The 19061-nt window shown below is 46.2% G+C and overlaps 1 protein-coding gene across 6 annotated transcripts in view; it reads left to right on the forward strand.

Moving 5' to 3' along the window:
- KIFAP3 (kinesin associated protein 3) overlaps nt 1-19061 on the forward strand; it is a 174970-nt gene that overhangs the window by 72480 nt on the left and 83429 nt on the right. For all 6 annotated transcript variants that reach the window (XR_007775618.1, XM_050963132.1, XM_050963134.1 and 3 more), the window contains 6 exons: nt 1474-1574; nt 6767-6875; nt 9593-9705; nt 17001-17166; nt 17412-17537; nt 17975-18073. Coding sequence is in view for 5 of the 6 variants with exons in the window: in XM_050963132.1 (XP_050819089.1) it covers nt 1474-1574; nt 6767-6875; nt 9593-9705; nt 17001-17166; nt 17412-17537; nt 17975-18073 (714 nt within the window). In the remaining variant the exon portion in view is untranslated. The remainder of the gene's footprint in view (nt 1-1473; nt 1575-6766; nt 6876-9592; nt 9706-17000; nt 17167-17411; nt 17538-17974; nt 18074-19061) is intronic.

Below are 19061 nucleotides of genomic sequence, written 5' to 3' on the forward strand. Positions count from 1 at the left end.
TATAAAGATATGTCAAGTAAAGTCTTTTAGGAAAGCTTGTAATGTTCTGAACTTGATGGTCACTAAGAGAGCTGCGTACAGGTTATGGTTATGAACGTATGCATGTATATGTGTGTACAACATTGTAATTGCAACATGGGTGCACCAGCTGCATCATCTCACAGCTGTGTGGGGAAGCAATCAGGCAGGGAGGGGCACCTCCCGGGATAGTTGTTTTATACAAAACTAACTCCAACCACCAAGCGACCTACAACCCAGGGAACTCCAGTCATGGATTGCAACATGGAAAGTCATTGAAACTGAAAATAAAATCCTTGTCTTGAGCTCCTAAGGAATTTCCCTTGCACTTTGTAACCATGAATTAATATAGTCTTGAAGAAAGGGAAAAAAAACCCTGCAAACCTTGTTAAAAGGCAAGGGGTTTGAAGTGAAGGCTATCACTGGTGTGCAAACCATCTAGAGTGTGTCCCCCAAAGTGAACTGATGACCGGGAGCTGGTTTCACCTCTTCAGGGGTGATGAATCAGATGGGAACTGTCCAAGTGTCTGGTAGTTCAGAACTTGGGGAGACTCGGGAACTAAAGGGGAGGTTGAGGTGACCCTGCAAGGAGTAGCTAGGCTGGTGCAAGCCAGGGTGAAACCTTTATGCTTGTACGCTGGCTGGCTACTGGTGTCAGAGCTCTCAGCCATAGCAGCACAGCATTAAGGCAGTTAAAGCTACAAGGCGGGCGGTGACAGAACCCCTCATTGGTCTGGGTGATCTCCAAAAATGTCTCACCTGTCAATCCAAAAACACTCAATTTTCTTTTCTTTAAAATGTGTTCTATGCAGCTTTTGTGTTGTTTATCTAACCTGTGTTCAGTTGCCTTCCTGCACCTCACAAATGCTTAAATGACACTGGAACACCAGGGTATCTTACCTTTATATAACTAGTTTTACTGCAGTTGTTCATCTGTTACATTCTTTTGTTTCCAGCGCTGATAGAAAACTCTCTTATAGTGTTATCTATGTGGAAAAATTTAGTTCTTAGAGCTTGCATCCACATCAACAGCCTAGTTGGCCTTAATTTGTTCCTTTGCTGATATTCTTGGCAGAGAGAAGGTTTGTATGGGCCATTGAGACTGAACTCCCCTTTCATAGAAGGTGGATCCCTGCATAGTAGGGATGAACGTACATTCCCCAATAACATTGTGCAGGAAGTTGGCACTGCCACTGTGCTGTGTATGATCGGTGGATAAATAGACAACTAGTCCTCAGGGGCTGTCAGTCCAGCATCTTCCGCTAATACTAATGTGTGTCACACATTTTAATAAAAAATAATCTTTTTAAAGCAAGAGAGAATTTAAAAATTGTTATCATAGTAATCTTAATTCAAGAATTAGACTCTAGTGGAGAAATAGGAATGCACAGTAACTACAGTGTTGGGGTTTTTAGTTAACACACAAATTCATATTGTGTTTTTTATTCTCCCTAGCAAATGAAAGCTACAGACAGGTAGCAATGTGTGTTCTGTATCACATAAGCATGGACGACCGCTTTAAATCGATGTTTGCGTACACAGACTGTATACCACAGGTATGTGTTTTCCTTCTAAACACATTCTACCACTAACATGCTTTTTGTCGCCTTCCTGGTAGCAGAGGTCACAGTGACACCCTCAGGTGATAATGGGAACAACCATGTTTCTTCCCAGTCAAATAACTGAGCCTCTATTAATAAGGCAGCTTAGCCATTCAGGCTACCTTTAAGTAGACCTTCTAAGAAGGAATAGACTTTGTCTGTCAGTGCTGCTGGCAAATAAGGCACATCAGCTTATTGCCAAGGGCATAAGCAACCAGAAAATACCTCTAGAAGATTAGCCATACTAAAGGGAGATGACAGTTGGTTCCCTATGTAATTACTGTATATGTCCTGGAGAGCTTTGCTTTTTGCAGTTTCAAAAGATACTCCTTTCCAATCCCATTTTAAGTACCAGAACGTCATTGTCTGCAATGTTACAGAGTATAAGCTGGAAACCAGCCAAGCAAATGTTACATCACTGTATGGACTATCTCTGCTCTGACTACAGTCCCACTAAATAAAGGACACACGAAAACTGTGTAGTTGGGAAGGAAATACCTTTTACCTACCTTCTAGATTAAGGATTGTTTGGTGCCTCTCACTGTCTGTAGGGACTAAATAAACAAAATTTCATTTGAAAAAAAAAGATCTGGTGCTTTTAAACAGCTATATGAGTCAGTTTCTCAGGGTACTGATTTAAGGTTAGAGTTGAGGATAGAGTCTCCATCTCATAAGTGTAAAAAGCTCTCTGGTTGCTTTTTTAAGAATTGCACCACTCTGTTCTCTTTCCTGCCAAACATCTTTTTAACATCAAGTGTATCCATTATGGGAGGTTGCCATGGAAAGTTTTCAGAACATTTCTTGTCATGGTAAAAGTTGTAATGTTCTTCCAAGTCATGGGGGAGGAAGGAGGATCTGATGGGAATAGCAAGTGTATGTTGCAAAATACTCTTGTAAACATCCTGTAGATTGTGTTTGCCACAGGATGAAGTTGTATTCTAGGAAGCCCAAATGATGCAGAGAACCCACTACTTTTGAATTGAGGCATTGTTTTGCACTTTAGGGCTCAGTTATTGTGTGATTTTGGGAAATATGGGCATGGTTTAAAAGCCCCTAGTGCCAAATATAAAGAACCATGGAAATTTCAATAACATTTAACTAACATGCTTGTTCTGATAGGCATTGGCTGCTCAAAGTTGTGCTTGTAACTCTTGTTCCAAAGCCCATTGTAGTAAATAGACTCCCATTAATTTAATTGTTCTTTATATCTGGCTCATAAAGCCTAGCAAAACTTTAAGGCTATCTGTGACCATGATGAACAGTTACTGTGCTCATTAAATCCTATAATGAATTATATTAATTCTATAAATGAAGACCCTGTTCATCCAAAACCACGCTGTGATTTGCCAGTTGGTCCTTTGTGCCAAACATCTGTACACCTGCAGCTGGTGTGAAGAGCTAATTGTAAGGAAGAGAGGTTGGGACAAGAGGGGAGAAATGAACATTTTGAAGTAACCCCCTCCCCTCTTTGCCCCTCAAAATGCCCCCCCCCCGAGTGAATAGATAGTGTGAAAAATTGGGATGGGGGTGAGGGGTAATAGGTGCCTGTATATGAAAAAGCCCCACATATCAGGATTGTCCTGTAAAATCAGGACATCTGGTCACTCTACCACTCCTCCAGATTGTTTTTAACTCTGTTTTAATGTAAAATGAAGGAGCCAACCATACTCAATTAGCAATAGGCCACATCGAGATGTGTACAGGTGGGCTATTGGTGCACATCTCAGGTGGTGGAGTGCACTTCTCCTTCCCATGTAGTCAGTCCCCCATTCACTGAAAAATCCGCTCCCTTTCACCCCAGTCAAGCTCTAGATTGCAGCACAAGTTGGCTGATGAGTTAGTTGAATTCTCCTTCATAGAAGGTTTTCCTCTACTGACCCATTGGGACGGGATAGGAGAGGCTAGTGAATGTGACCAAAATAAGGCACAACAACCCTATCCCGCCCCATTGCATGGTGAGTGTCACCTCTGCAGAACTGCCACTGCATCCTATCTGTACAAAGGGTTGGAAATTGGTTCTGTCATATTTGCAGTCTGCAGGTCCATTGGGTCTGTTTGCCTATGTCTTTCCTTTGAACATTTTAAATTATCTGAAAGGGGCTGAATTCTCCCAGGTAAGCATCCTTCTGGATTTCAGGAGTTAATGGGCATTATTCTAGTACCACTTAAAAGTGAGTATTAACAGTTCATTCTTGTTTAGACCTTAGCAATGAGTGTTTTGTTTAAATAGGTGCAAATGCCATCCAGATGCTTATAAAACCATATATTGGTAATAGCCTGGCCAATCAAAGAGCATGATTAGGCAGTGATGTTATGGTGATATTTAATATTTTACCACTGAGCGGTGTACAAGGATCTCCTCAGCTCCCCACATGTTTTCCACCACAGTTGTCCTGCTTTGCTCGTCTTTGATCTATAAGCTTCTTTTTAGTTTAATGCTGGTAAACGTCCTCTCTTGACAGCGCCCTTTGCTCCTGTCCACCATTATCTGCTGAAGTTCAGAAACCAGAGCATCACTTCAAACAGCAGAGTTAGGGAGTAACCAGTCAAAAGAGATTCCTGAGGCATGCAGTTCTGGCATAATCATTCAAAGATGTTTGAATTGGGGTTGAGGAGGGGGTTGGACAGAGGTATATGTGAACAGAGAGCTGTGGGGGTTGGCCTCTGGTCACTGGTAAATAAGTGAAGTCAGGTGCCAGAGAGTCTAGACACAGTGATTTCAGTCCTGGGTCTGTGGTATCTGATACTCAATATGGGACTTGTCTGATTGAACACTACTGCCTCTTCATTGCACATGCTGCAGCCTTTTTACTGCCTTCCTGTTAAATCAGTAAAAGATGACAATGGACATGGTAAAAGCAGAACAAATTTAATTTTAATATTTCCTATTTGGCAGCAATTATGCTCCCTTTTGAAGTGGCACGAGGAGCAATCAAATTAAATGAAGACATAATGGGAAACGTGGAGTTCATACAAAAAGTATTATTTTAAAATTTGAACTGGTTTGATTGAAATTGGAGTATATTTATTTATTTTTAGAGAGAAGTAGCTCAGTAATGACAATTTGACCCCACTACGTTCAACATTTATTTTCCATAGATTTTTGCATTCAGTAAGCATAGAATGTTTCAGTTTTAAAATATATATAAATAATTGGAAGGGATTTTAAAATGAGAGTTCTAGAGGATAATTTCTGAAAGGTTGCATCCCCTACTTGCTGAAATTTCTTTAGGACTTTGCTGGTTAATTCATGTTTGTAATATGTGAGTATCAGGGCTGATTAACCTTTACTTAGGAAAAGGAGGAAATCAGCAATGACTTTTACATCTCCTTGTGAAAGCCCTAAAAGATAAATATATATATTCTGTGTTATAATTGAAATCCATATATTTGAAAATGTAGAAAGACATCCACATAGATGATTTTCCTCTACTGATAAATTTCACTTGGCATTCTATTGTTTAACAGTGCAATTAATCACAATTAATTTTTTGTTAATCGCATGATTTAACTGTAATTAATCGACAACTCTTACAATGAGCGCACAGTAATCACTATTGTGACCTAAATGTGTGTTTATTAATTTGGCAGTCTCTTTGGAATGACAACTTGATTGTGTATTTATCTATTGCCAGATAACTCCTTCCAACAGATTGTCTGTGGAGGATTTACCTGCAGTACTGATATTTCCTAATTTGTCCTTTCTCTGAATATATATTTTGGATAGATACCCACTCTGATAGCTCAGTGGTTTGAGCATTGGCTTGCTAAACCCAGGGTTGTGAGTTCAATCCTTGAGGGGGCCATTTAGGGAACTGGGGTAAAAATTTGTTTGGGGATGGGTCCTGCTTTGAGCAGGGGGTTGGACTAGATGATCTCCTGAGGACCCTCCCAACCCTGATATTCTGAGTCTATCTTGTACTTAATCATTCCAAAGTGTTACCACTAGGGGGCAAGAGTGCAACTACTTTGACTGTTACTTGACTGTTAACAGTTCAGTTCTTTCTCCATGTCCCTACGCCTGCTGAAAACGGATATCTCTACTCATTATCTCTACTGCCCCTGTATCTGTCCTCTTTTCAAGTGCATTTGTTTTACCCAGCCTTGTACCCATGCTACCTTGCCTTGTGATTCTGATGGGTTTTGCAAGCTAAGTAGTCTGGCTTTGTGAGTGCTTACATGGGAGACTGATGCACTACAGAATTGGGGTTGGTGCTGCAGTAGAGATGGTCTACCTTGTGAGTCAGTAACTGAACCAAATCTACAGCATGGTGTGAAAAGTGAAGACTGAGAAATAGAGTGATGTTTGCACGCTGTTTATATATTGGATTTGGTATTTGTAAAAAATTTAGGCAGACTTAAAATGGACAAAATTAGGATTGTAAGCTGTGACAGACCAGTGAATATATAGGAACAAATTATATGGAATGGCAGCTAGCTGTTGGTTCTTTGTAGCATCATCAGCGAAGTCCCTAACATGCACCACAGCAGTTAGAGCAGACTGTGGGAAATGTGTATTTTACTCCAGGTGTCCTTTTTCCTCTACTGAAGGAGTGGGGCAGTAGTAAAGTAGACACTGGCTCAGTACTGCAGTATATGGCAGTTGCAATGAGTACAGTGGATAGTAGGTTTGCTTAGACAGATGATGGGAAGGACACATTATGGTAGATAGATAGATCAGAGTAAGTTTAGATATAGGCAGCGGAGTAGGCTTAGCCAGCTCAAAATAGCAAGAGTAGAATTATTATACAGTGAAACAACCATTCGTAGTGCTTTATTCCATTAAGCAAACAGAAATATTCTGGTTTTCATGGGATGAATAATTTAGTACTCAAGATTTTAAACTGTTCACAGGAATTTAACCATTCACAATCAATACATTATCTCTCTATCACCGGATTTTATTTATCAAACTCAGTTTATTTTAGAAAAGGTGGCAAGTGATTGCAATTCTTAACTGTTAGTAACTCTGGCTGTCCACAAATAATCAAACGTTAGTCCTTCCAAATTAATCACCATTACAAGTTGGCAGCAACTGTAGAGATCCTGAATATGAAAAGTATTCAGTTTAGCATAGTTGACTTGAGAATATTGCTCTGGTTTTTTCTCATGCTTTGGAAAGTTTAATGACTCATGTGTGTTGGTAGTTAATGAAGATGCTCTTTGAGTGCCCTGATGAACGCATTGATCTGGAGCTCATTTCCTTCTGCATTAACCTTGCCGCTAACAAGAGAAATGTGCAGCTTATCTGTGAAGGTAAGTGTGCTGAAGCTTCATAACATATCTTTGGGTCAGTGCCTAGCACCCTGTTGGCAAATGTAATAGTAATACAACTAATGACTGCAGAAAAACATTCAGACCACATATGTAATAAACATTTGTGTATGTGCACAGTTGGGTCAACTCCTAATGTCACTCATCCCCCTGTTGAGTCATAGTATCTCCAATTCTGTGGTGAACAGTTCCATGAAATCAATGATGACTAGCATATTGAAAACTTTATGCTTATCCTGACCCTTACTATGTGGGATGAATGTAACCCTTTATGGAGTTCAATCCAAAATCTTCCTACAGGCAACTGGGGTTCTGTTTCCTGACATAAATAAGTAACACAGAGCCTCTTTTATGTCTTTTAATGGAAAGATACAGTTTGATCTTTTTTACGATTATGTCCCTCAAAGCTGATTTTTACAAGCTGCGTAGTATGAACAGGCTTACTTTTCACGCGATTGCTCCTAAACTGCTCTCTCTTTTCCTGAACTCCCTGTGCTGATTCACAACTTTAAAGTGCAGTTCTTCTCTGAAATGACACAGTAAAACTGGAACATTTTCAATCAACCATTTTGCTCCATGTATGTATTCTGAATCCTAGCTACTAACTTCAGTGGCAACTGCTTCATTGATTTTAAGGTCAGAAGGAATAATTATTTATTCTGGTCCCCTGCATAGCACGAGCCATAGAATTTACCCAGTGATTTCTGCATCAAGCATAATTTTTACTTGCTTTTTAATCCTCTAAAATAGAGTGTACTGGATTCATTCCTTTTTGTGCATCAACCAGGGCCGGTGCAACCATTTAGGCAAACTAGGCGGCCTCATAGGGCGCCTAGTGGTTGGGGGCGCCTAAAAGTCCCCTCAGGCGAGGAGGTGGAGTGGAGGTGAGCTGGGTGGGGGGGCGCATGGGGAGGCTACCCGCAGTAACGAGGGGGGAGAGGCGCACGGGGGAACAGCTCCCCTCCCCAGCTTACCTCCACTCTGCCTCCTCTGCTGAGCACACAGCCCAGCTCTAAGTCTCCTCCAATCAGCGCTGCAAGCCTGGGCGAGGAGGAGAATTAGAGCAGTGCCGGCGTGCTCAGTGGAGGAGGCGGAGCCGAGGTGAGCTGGGGTGGGCTCCCCAGGCAGGGTTAGCTGCCATGGCGGGGGGAAGAAGGGGGGAAAGTCTCCCTAGGCAGGGTTAGCTGCCGTGGGAGGACAAGGGGAGTCTCCCTGGGCAGGGTTAGTTGCCGTGGGGGGACAGGGGGAAGAGGGGTTAGCTGTCGGGGGGGGGGTAGCTGCTGCGGGGGGTCTCCCCAGGTGGGAGGCTGAGTTAGCTGCTGTGAGGGGGGCAGGGTTAGCTGGGTGGGGGGTGCAAGGTGGAAGTTTCGCCTAGGGCGCGAAACTTCCTTGCACCGGCCCTGGCATCAACAACTCTATTTTTACTAAATTCCAATCAGTTATACATGTGCAAACCGCACAGAGAAGACTGTGGACTTGCACAAGTGTCACTGAGGGAATAATTTAGTTTGCAGGATATTTTTTAGTGATGAGTATACATGAGAAGGAAAGAACCCAGTTTGACACTCAGAACCCAGACCAAATTGGCAGGGCTCACAGTTACAGAACAACTTTTTTTTATTTGCAAACTAAGCCTGTTTGGTCTGGAATCAGTAGAAGATAACCAAGCAGTACAATAATGCCATTTTTATAACATTTCCTTTCAGAGTTATAGCTATGGAAAACTTAGTTTTTCACTAACTTAGACACAACTTTGTGTATGCATCACATTTTCTCTTTCTGACTGGGGATGTTTTTTATGAAAACAGGATTTCTGCTGCTGCATAATCGTCTTTCACTGCTGATTTGCTCAGCGAATCAGACCTAACCCTTTGCTATATTCTCAGTAGGGCTATTTATATTTTGACTAGCCTGAGGGCTGCTTCCTTTGTTGGTGCTTTGTCACAGAAAAATAGTCCGTATAAAAATAAAGTAATTATTAATATCAGACAGGCAAGGTTGTCCCGAAGAATCACATCAGTAAGACACTGATTTGGCCCACAATATCAAATGATTGAGTCTGGTGAAAGCACTGTTATTCCTGTAGTGTCCAAAGTATGGTAAGGGCTTGTTTACTCCCTAGACATGTACTAACAGTACTTTGGTTTATAGCCTTTGCCAGCTCCCCAGGGCAAAGTGGCTGTCATATATGAGTACCTCTATTTAAAATACCTTTGCAAGAAACCTATCCAGACTCATATCTCCTCAAACTACCAATATTAAAATGGACAGGCATAGTTTGAGAATTTGACATAAAAATTAAGAGCACGAGTTTGGGATGGCTACATAGTATTGGGGTAGTCATAGTAGTGGTAGGAGAAGAGGCTTAGCAGATGGGTTGCTTCTATTAGAGTTATAGTTGATAACTGAACTATTTAATTCAGTTTTCTGTTATGGTGGTGAGTCCTAATATTCAATATTGAGATATTGAATATTATATATTTGTTTTATATTTCATCTTGGAGTTTATTCAGGTGAAATTTGTCCCTCTAATTATGGCCTGAAAGAACAAAATAGCTTCTGCTTTGTCTGGATTATTTCCCTTTGTCCTTTAATCCTTGTTAATAAGAAAAAAATTCTTTTTTTTTTTTTTAAATAAAAGAATTGATTCTAGCTTTAATATGATCTGGGAGATTTGCCACGTACCATTTTCTCTTTAGGAAACGGATTGAAGCTGTTAATGAAGAGAGCTCTGAAGTTCAAGGATCCATTGTTGATGAAGATGATCAGGAACATTTCACAACATGATGAGCCAACTAAAAACCTGTTTATTGTAAGCACTTGCTATACGTTCTTAGTATCCTCTATCTCTTTGCATTGGAAGGGATTTTGTCTTTAGACTGCTGCTGCATCTTGAAAGATGTGTTGGCTTTTGTCTTTACAAACAAACTATTTTATACCTTTGAGTTTCATGTATTACTTAGCATTTCCCTGTTTTTTGTAAAGCTGGTTCAGGTGGTATTTTAAAGGGGTTCTGAACGCCTCAAGGAATTGGTGGTTGGTTACAATGTAGAACCTTTTTAGGTCTAGGTCACTGGTACAAAAACATGCAAGTATACGCATCTCAAAAACCATTGCCGCAGTTAGCACTAATCTTAAACCTTGTTCTCAACAGAGAAATCTAGGACAGAATGAAGTATCCTTTCCCTGTTACGGCTGGTTCCTTCAAATCAAGGTTCAGAAGCAATGTGAAGAATCTCTTGCTACTTAATAACTCTTGAGCCACTTAATTCTCTAGGGCTGTGCTGCCTGTCCAGCAATCTCATGAGCATTAATTACACATGCTTACTGAAATGAAATATGGAAAAGAATTTGTATTTTAGAATTAAAAAAAATTGGGTTAAATGAGTTAAAATTCTTATTGGCAAATCTCTTAATAAAGTTGGTACTGCTTGAAATCAAATCTTTTAACTGTTGTGCACCACTAGTTAATAAAATCTATAGATGTAAACCACATCAGATAACTTCACATACATTTCAGGGGGCTTTTTGGGAGCAGAAACCACTTACGTTCTTCTTCGAGTGATTGCTCATATCCATTCCAGTTAGATGTGCGCGCCGCGTGTGCACGTTCGTCGGAAGATTTTTACCCTAGCAACTCCGGTGGGTCGGCAGGTCGCCCCCTGGAGTGGCGCAGCTATGGCGCCTGATATATACCTCTGCCGGCCCGTCCGCCCCTCAGTTCCTTCTTACGGCCATGTCGGTCGTTGGAACTGTGGAGCGCGGCATAGCTGTCCTCCACCTACCTAGCTTCTCCTTGTTCACTTGTTGTATATAGTTATCGTTAGTGTATAGAGTATTTAGTTCATAGTGTCAATTAATTATTGTATATAGTTTAGCAGGTTTGGGCTCTAGCCCTTCCCCGTGCCCGGGCTCATGCCCGGGTCGCCGTGATTCAAGCCATGCTCGGCCTGCAAAAAACCGATGCCCACGAGTGATCCCCACGACGCCTGCCTAACGTGCCTTGGGGAATCGCGCATATCTGAGAAGTGCCGCATGTCTCCACCAACGGGGGCAAGGGGCCCGTACCAACCTCATTCGGCCCCCCCCGGCCGTCTCGCCAGCCGTCTGTGTCCTCCCAGGTGGATAGCCTATATGCCCCGGACACAGATGTCCCTACCACATTGTTCCACGAACCCCAGCCTCAAAGACAGGGAATCGCGCATATCTGAGAGAGACCATCGGTTGAAGACTCTCCTCATGGAGGCAGCTCTTAACCCTCCTTCCTCGGCACCGAGTGCCTACACCGCGGCGGCACCAGACCACGCCGGCACCGCGAAGACGCCTCGGCACTGGCCTTCCCCGGCGCCGGGTCCCGACAGAAGAACATCAGCGGCTTCTACTCCTGCGAAGCAGACTCGTGCGGACCGTCCGGCACTGACTCCTGCCGCGGCCCCGACGCCAGTAATACCGTCGACTCCTGGCCCGAGAGGTCCGTCGAGTCCGGTCTTGGTGAGCTCCCCGGTGAGACCTGTGGTAGAGCTGACGGTCCCATCTACGCCAGAGACATTCTCGTCGGCCAGGGACCTGATCGCGATGACCGAGTCTGCTCTGCCTCAACCCCCGGCACCACCGCTGCGGGTTCTTCAATCTAGAGGCAAACTGGCAGCCATGAGACCTCCGTCCCTGGAGTCGACGGGCTGGCACCGATCTCCACCTAGGTCCCGGCACCGCTCCAGGTCCCATGGAAGATCTCGATCGAGGCACCGCTCGCAGTCCCGGCACCGCTCGCCATGGCGGTACTGGTCGTACTCGCGGCGCAGATCCACCTCCCGGTACTCTCGGCACCGTTCCGGTTCTAGCCATCACTACCGGCACCGAGACTCCCGCAGCCACTCGCACTGTCGGCGTTCCCGATCCCGGTCGACCTCCCGGCACCTAGCTGGTGGCAGGTCCCGGTCACTATCTCGGCACCGTTATGACTCCCGGTACCGGTCTCCGGCACCGAGAAGGTCTCCACCAACGGGGGCAAGGGGTCCGTACCAACCTCATTCCGCGCCCCCCCCCCCCCCCCGGCCGTCTCGCCAGCCGTCTGTGTCCTCCCAGGTGGATAGCCTATATGCCCTGGACACAGATGTCCCTACCACATTGTTCCACGAACCCCAGCCTCAAGAGCATGGACCGCAGCAGTGGGGGTTCTGGACACCTTGGGCGTACCATCAAGCCCAAGGCCTTCAGCCGGGTCCCTCACGCTCCAATGTCTCGGAGCACAGGGTTCCTGAGGCCACGATTTCCCGTCCTCCTCCTCCTACCGCGGAGGAAAGATTATCCCAGCCTCAAGACCCTGAACCCCCTGCGGAGTCGGATGCAGTCCTTCAGGCAGAGCCCTCCGCAGACCCACTCCTCCCAGGTCTCTCCTCGTCATCGACTCCGGACAAGGCTGTGGCTGGGACATCATCTACCAGCCCGCCTCCGCTTGACCTTAGGGCTTCCCAGGACCTCCTCAGGCGTGTTGCACAGAACATGAACCTGCAGGCCGAGGAGGTCTCGGAGATACAAGATCCAGTGGTGGACATATTGTCAGCAGATGCCTCCACGTGGGTGGCCCTTCCGTTTATTAAAACCATCCAAGCCAATGCCACTACCATCTGGCAGTCTCCGGCTTCTGTTCCCCCCGCTGCGCGAGGAGTGGAATGTAAATATATGGTCCCCTCAAAGAGGTATGAATACTTGTATGTCCACCCTTCCCCTTGTTCCCTCGTCGTCCAATCTGTGAACGAGAGGGAGCGACATGGTCAGCAGGCCCCGGTCCCAAAATCCAAGGAGGCGAGACGCATGGACTTACTCGGCTGCAAAGTCTACTCTGCGGGGGCCTTCCAGCTCCGCGTCTCTAATCAGCAGGCCCTCCTTAGCCGCTACAGTTATAACACCTGGGCCGCAGCGGACAAATTTAAGGAGCTGCTCCCTCAGGACGCATGTCAGGAGTTCTCCGCGATCCTTGATGAGGGCAAGAAGGTCACGAGAACTTCCCTGCAGGCTGCCCTAGATGCCGCGGACTCAGCTGCGCATACTCTGGCATCTGGCGTTACTATGCACCGTATCTCATGGTTGCAGGTCTCTAGCCTCCCCCCGGAACTCCAGTATACCATCCAAGACCTCCCATTCGAGGGCCAAGGCCTGTTCTCTGACAAAACTGACCCTAGGCTACAAGACAATAGGGTCATTATGTGCTCCTTGGGGATGCATACACCTGTTACCCAGCGCAGACCCTTCCGGTCACAGAAGCAACGCCGGCCCTTACCCCAACCCTGGCAGAGGCAGGACTTCACCAGGCGGCGAAGCAGGAATGGTCGCTGCAGACAATCCGGCAACCAAGGGGGCCAGAACCAGAACCCCTCCAAGCCTTCTTCCGGTCCCAAACCTTCCTTTTGAAGGTGTGCCCGAGGGCGTTGTACCAGTTTCGTTGATGGATCCATCCCCTCCTTTTTCCAACAGTCTTTCCCTTTTCCTCCCTGCATGGTCCCAGCTAACATCGGACCGCTGGGTCTTACGCATGGTGGAATCTGGATACCACCTGCAATTTGCTTTAAATCCTCCTTCCCACCCTCCTCCCTTGTCCCTCTTCAGGGACCCCTCTCACGAGCAACTCCTCCTACAGGAGGTGCGAGCGCTCCTTGCCAAAGGAGCCATAGAGGAGGTTCCCGAGTTCAAGCAGAGCAAGGGGTTTTATTCCCGATGCTTTCTAATACCCAAGGCCAAGGGAGGTCTCAGACCTATTCTCGATCTGAGGGAACTCAAAAGATACCTACTAAAGTTGAAGTTCCGTATGGTATCCCTGGGGACCATTATCCCATCCCTGGATCCTGGAGACTGGTACGCCGCCCTCGACATGCAAGATGCCTACTTCCATATAGCCATCTTCCCACCCCACAGGGAGGTTCCTCCGGTTTGTGGTCAACCGTCAACATTTCCAATTCGCGGTCCTCCCGTTCAGCCTATCTACAGCCCCAAGAGTGTTCACCAAGTGTATGGCTGTAGTCGTCGCCCACCTTCGCCGCAGTCGTATTACACGTATTTCCCTACCTGGACGACTGGCTTATCCGGGGGACTTCCGAGGCGCAAGTCCTCAAGCACATCCGCATGGTCACGAACCTGTTCGTAAGCCTAGGTCTACTGATCAATGTGGAGAAATAATCACTGATCCCCACACAGCAGATAGAGTTTATCGGCGCCACCCTGGACTCCACCCTTGCCACAGCCTCTCTGCCTCCCTCGAGGTTCCAAACTTTGGCAGCCATCATACGGAGACTGCAAACAGTGCCCCTAACCTCGGTGCGCACCTGCCTTACCCTCCTGGGCCACATGGCCTGCAAGTTCGTAACGAACTATGCAAGGCTCCGCCTAAGACCCCTCCAGGCCTGGCTCAACGCCCAGTACCGTCCGGCCAGAGATCCAATCGACATGATTGTCACAATTCCACAAGGCGTCTTGGACTCCCTCCAGTGGTGGCTGGACCCTTCCGTGGTGTGTGCAGGGCTCCCGTTCCATCCACCCCAACCCTCGGTGTCCCTGACAACAGATGCCTCCTCCCTGGGTTGCCGGGCTCACCTCGGGCTCCTGCAAACCCAAGGCCTGTGGTCACCTCGCGAACTAGCCCTCCACATCAGCGTCCAGGAGTTGAGAGCGGTCCGCCTTGCTTGTCAGGCGTTCCGTCACCATCTGCAGGGCAGTTGTCTCGGTGTTCACCGACAACACGACGACCATGTATTATATAAACAAGCAGGGCGGCACGAGATGCTCCCCCATGTGTTGAGAGACCTTACAGCTCTGGGACTTCGGTATAGCCCATTCTATTCACCTCATCGCGTCCTTTCTCCCGGGGGTCTGGAACACCCTGGCGGATCGTCTCAGCAGGTCCTTCCTATCCCACGAATGGTCCCTTTGCCCGGACATTGCTCTTTCACTCTTCCGGAGGTGGGGGTTTCCCCAAATGGGCCTCTTCGCATCCCACGGGAACAGGAAATGCCAGATGTTCTGTTCCTTCCAAGGCCTCTCACCGGGTTCGGTGGCGGACGCTTTCCTTGTTCCGTGGACGACGCACCTGCTGTATGTCTTTCCACCATTTCCACTTGTCCGCAAGGTCCTATTGAAGGTGCGCAGAGACAGGGCCCGCTTGATCATGATAGCTCCAGCGTGGCCTCGGCAGCACTGGTACTCCATGCTGCTAGACCTTTCCATAGCCGACCCTGTCCCGCTGCCCCTTCATGTGGACCTGATCACTCAGAACCACGGCAAGCTCCGTCACCCGGACCTTCGATCGCTCCACCTCACGGCATGGCTCCTGAGTGGCTGACCCGGTCTGAGCTCCGTTGCTCTATCCCAGTGCGGCAGGTGCTCCTGGGCAGCAGGAAGCCTTCCACTAGAGCGACATATTCAGCCAAATGGAAACGCTTCACCTGCTGGTGTGCGGAACGGAATTTCGTTCCCACCGAGGTCTCCATTGCTCAAATCTTGGACTACATCTGGTCTCTCAAGCAACAGGGCCTGGCGATATCATCTCTCCGGGTTCACCTGGCAGCCATCTCCACCTTTCACCCAGGCGGGGATGGCCGCTTAGTGTTCTCTCACCCTATGGTGACTAGATTCCTTAAGGGCTTGGAGCGCCTCTACCCCCAGGTTCGCTGCCCTGCCCCTACCTGGGACCTTAACCTGGTTCTGACCCGGCTCATATCCCCTCCATTTGAACCATTAGCGACTTGCTCCCTTCTCTACCTCTCATGGAAGACCGCTTTCCTGGTGGCCATCACATCAGCGAGAAGGGTCTTGGAGCTTCGGGCCCTCACGGTAGATCCCCCGTATACCGTGTTCCATAGAGACAAGGTGCAGCTGAGACTGCACCCAGCCTTCCTCCCCAAGGTGGTATCGGTTTTCCATGTTAACCAGGAGATCTTCCTACCTGTCTTCTTTTCAAAACCCCATTCGTCTCGCAGGGAGCAGCAGCTACACTCACTGGACGTCTGTAGGGCGCTCGCCTTTTACATAGAGAGAACTAAGCCATTCCGCAACCCGCCCCAACTCTTTATTGCGGTGGCGGAACGTGTCAAGGGGTTACCCGTCTCCTCCCAGAGGATTTCCTCGTGGGTAATGTCCTGCATCCGCGCCTGTTATGAATTGGCGCACGCCCCCCCGGGCCACGTGACTGCGCACTCCACCAGGGCTCAAGCCTCATTGGCTGCTTTTCTGGCTCACGTGCCCATTCAGGAAATATATCGGGCAGCAACCTGGTCTTCTGTCCATATCTTTTCTTCCCTCTACGCCCTGGTTTAGCAATCTAAGGATGACGCAGCCTTCGGCTCCCCCATGTTGCACTCTGCGACATCTCTCTCCAACCCCACCGCCTAGGTAAGGCTTGGGAATCACCTAACTGGAATGGATATGAGCAATCACTTGAAGAAGAAAAGACGGTTACTCACCTTTGTAACTGTTGTTCTTCGAGATGTGTTGCTCATATCCATTCCACACCCGCTCTCCTTCCCCACTGTCGGAGTAGTTGGCAAGAAGGAACTGAGGAGTGGACGGGCCGGCAGGGGTATATAGCGGCGCCACTCCAGGGGGCGACCTGCCGACCCACCGGAGTTGCTAGGGTAAAAGTCTTCCAACAAACGTGCACGCGCAGCGCGCACACCTAACTGGAATGGATATGAGCAACACATCTCGAAGAACAACCGTTACAAAGGTGAGAACTGTCTTTGGTTAAGGTTCCATAACATTTTCTATTCTAACCCCCTTTTTTCAGTTTGTGGTAGCTTTCTAAAACTTTTACCTTTTGGGGGCTGAATTTTTCCATGCGTGGATGTGTTTTCTCTGCCTACAGTAAATGTTCTTGGAAAGCTTGACCAAAAGATTCAGAGAATTAGAAGTGAGGAAATTGTCATTTTTTAAAAACTAGTCTGCAACTAAGGTGTTGAATTAAATTTTGGCTTGAAAATAGTTCTCACTCAGGAGATGTGACTTTTGAATGCTGTGGTGAAAATCAGTTTTGCTTTGACTGAGTTAGGAACCTTTTAAAATCCCATGTTGTTCATGTGCAGTACTTTTACTAATTACCTGCCTATATATATTTTTTAGGATTATGTTGGTGATTTAGCAGCCCAAATCTCTAATGACGAAGAGGAAGAATTTGTGATAGAATGCCTGGGAACACTGGCTAATCTGACCTTACCTGACCTAGACTGGGAGCTTGTGCTGAAAGAGTACAAACTGGTTCCATACCTCAAGGATAAACTGAAACCAGGTCTGTGCTGACAGTGGTTTAGTCTTCCATGATATTCTGTTTTCCAATTGTAGTATCTTTTGCTATCATATTCTAGTCCTATTGCAGTATTGGGTTTTGCTGCTTTAGTATCTTTTGGGTGTATTAATCAGCAAAATGTTAGCTTGTTAAAAAATTAGAACTGTCTATAAGTAAGAATAAGAACATTCAAGGATTCAGCAAAGTGTTTTCTTAAATACCCATCTCTCTGCTGTTTTGTTGTCCAGGTTCTGCAGAAGATGACCTTGTCTTGGAAGTGGTGATCATGATTGGAACTGTATCTATGGATGACTCCTGTGCTGCTATGCTGGCCAAATCTGGAATTATTCCAGCACTCATTGAACTTCTAAATGGTATATTACTGAACTTGTTCCAGGCCTGATTTTCATCTGTAGTTTCTGACTGACCCAGATGGCACCATTCATTTTTTTAGCCTGCAGGATAGCAGTAGGTAGTCTCCAGTAAAAAGCACAGTGATGTCATTCCATTAATAGCAAAATGGCAATGATCATGGTCTAGTGAACTTACTTTTTCTGTGCTTCTCGCATCCTAATCTAATTCTTGCTGAAGTCAATGGGAATCTTTCTATTGACTCTGATGGAAGTTGGATCAGGCCCTAAAAGTTCTGTGCACACTGGCAGTGATGGTCTGGTAGATATAAGCTACCAGAAAAATGCATCCCAGAGTCCTTGGCTCTCCTGAGAGCCCAACACAACTCTTGAGACATTAATGTACTATAGCAAAGTGCTGTGTCTTGGAGACTTGAGGAAATACTTTTTTCTTTTTGCAGCTCAGCAGGAAGATGATGAGTTTGTCTGCCAGATCATCTATGTCTTTTACCAGATGGTCTTCCACCAAGCCACCAGAGACGTCATCATCAAGGAGACCCGTATCCTCTTATAAAGGCCAGATGTTTAGAATTACAGTGCTTAACTTACTATATTTAAAATTTGTTACATGTGTCAAAGTTTTACTATGGTTTTCTAAACCACCATTTCTCAGTAATTAGAATTAATTGAATTTGAAACAGTGGCTGAACACTATAGACATAAGACAGGTGTACAAGTACCATAAGATGACATAGTGCAGGATAAAGATTTTGTATGACATGTCTTACATAGGCCATTCCAAATGAGTGTTGATAAACTTGATTGTGCCGCACCACACCATATTATGTATATGCCGCATACTGTACAGGAAAAATATTTAATAAATATTTGAAATATTTTAATGAGAATAGTTCTTGTAACTTTCCATCTGTAAAGACAAGTGCCTTAGTTACCATGATTACACCTCTAGAGGGCTCAGACGGAGAAGAATAATGTTTGTTCTTTGAGTAATTGCTCATATCTCTTCCAGTTAGATGTGTGCGCGTGCCGCATGCACGGATGTCTGAAACTTCTTCCCTAGCAGCTACTCGTTGGGCCGGCTGGGGAGCCCCCTGGAGTGGCGCCGATATGGTGTTCTATACAAGACCCTGCCTGCCCGACCCCGCTTCATTTCCTTCTTACTGCCTGTGATGGTTGTTGGAACAGTGGTCTCTTGTCTTATCATGTGCTCCCCTTATCCCTAGCTTCTCTTATCTTGATTTTTGTTAATTGTTATGAGTATTAAGTGTTTCCTATAGTATTTAGAGTAGTCAAGTAGTTGAGGGCAGTCCCATGAATGACTGCCCTGTGGGGCTCTGGAGTATGCTGTCCTATGGCTTCAAGCCTTGCAACTCTTGCAACAAGCCCATGCCTACAGGCAACCCCCATCATTCCTGTCTCAGGTATCTGGGGGAGGGCCATCAGACAGAGAAGTGTTGAATCTGTCAGGTGTTCAAGCCCTGGACACGAAAGGAGAGGGAGATTCGACTCAGGCAACTCCTCATGGAG

The sequence above is a fragment of the Gopherus flavomarginatus genome, chromosome 7 (genome assembly GCF_025201925.1).
Source record: "Gopherus flavomarginatus isolate rGopFla2 chromosome 7, rGopFla2.mat.asm, whole genome shotgun sequence".
NCBI classification, from domain to species: domain Eukaryota; kingdom Metazoa; phylum Chordata; order Testudines; family Testudinidae; genus Gopherus; species Gopherus flavomarginatus.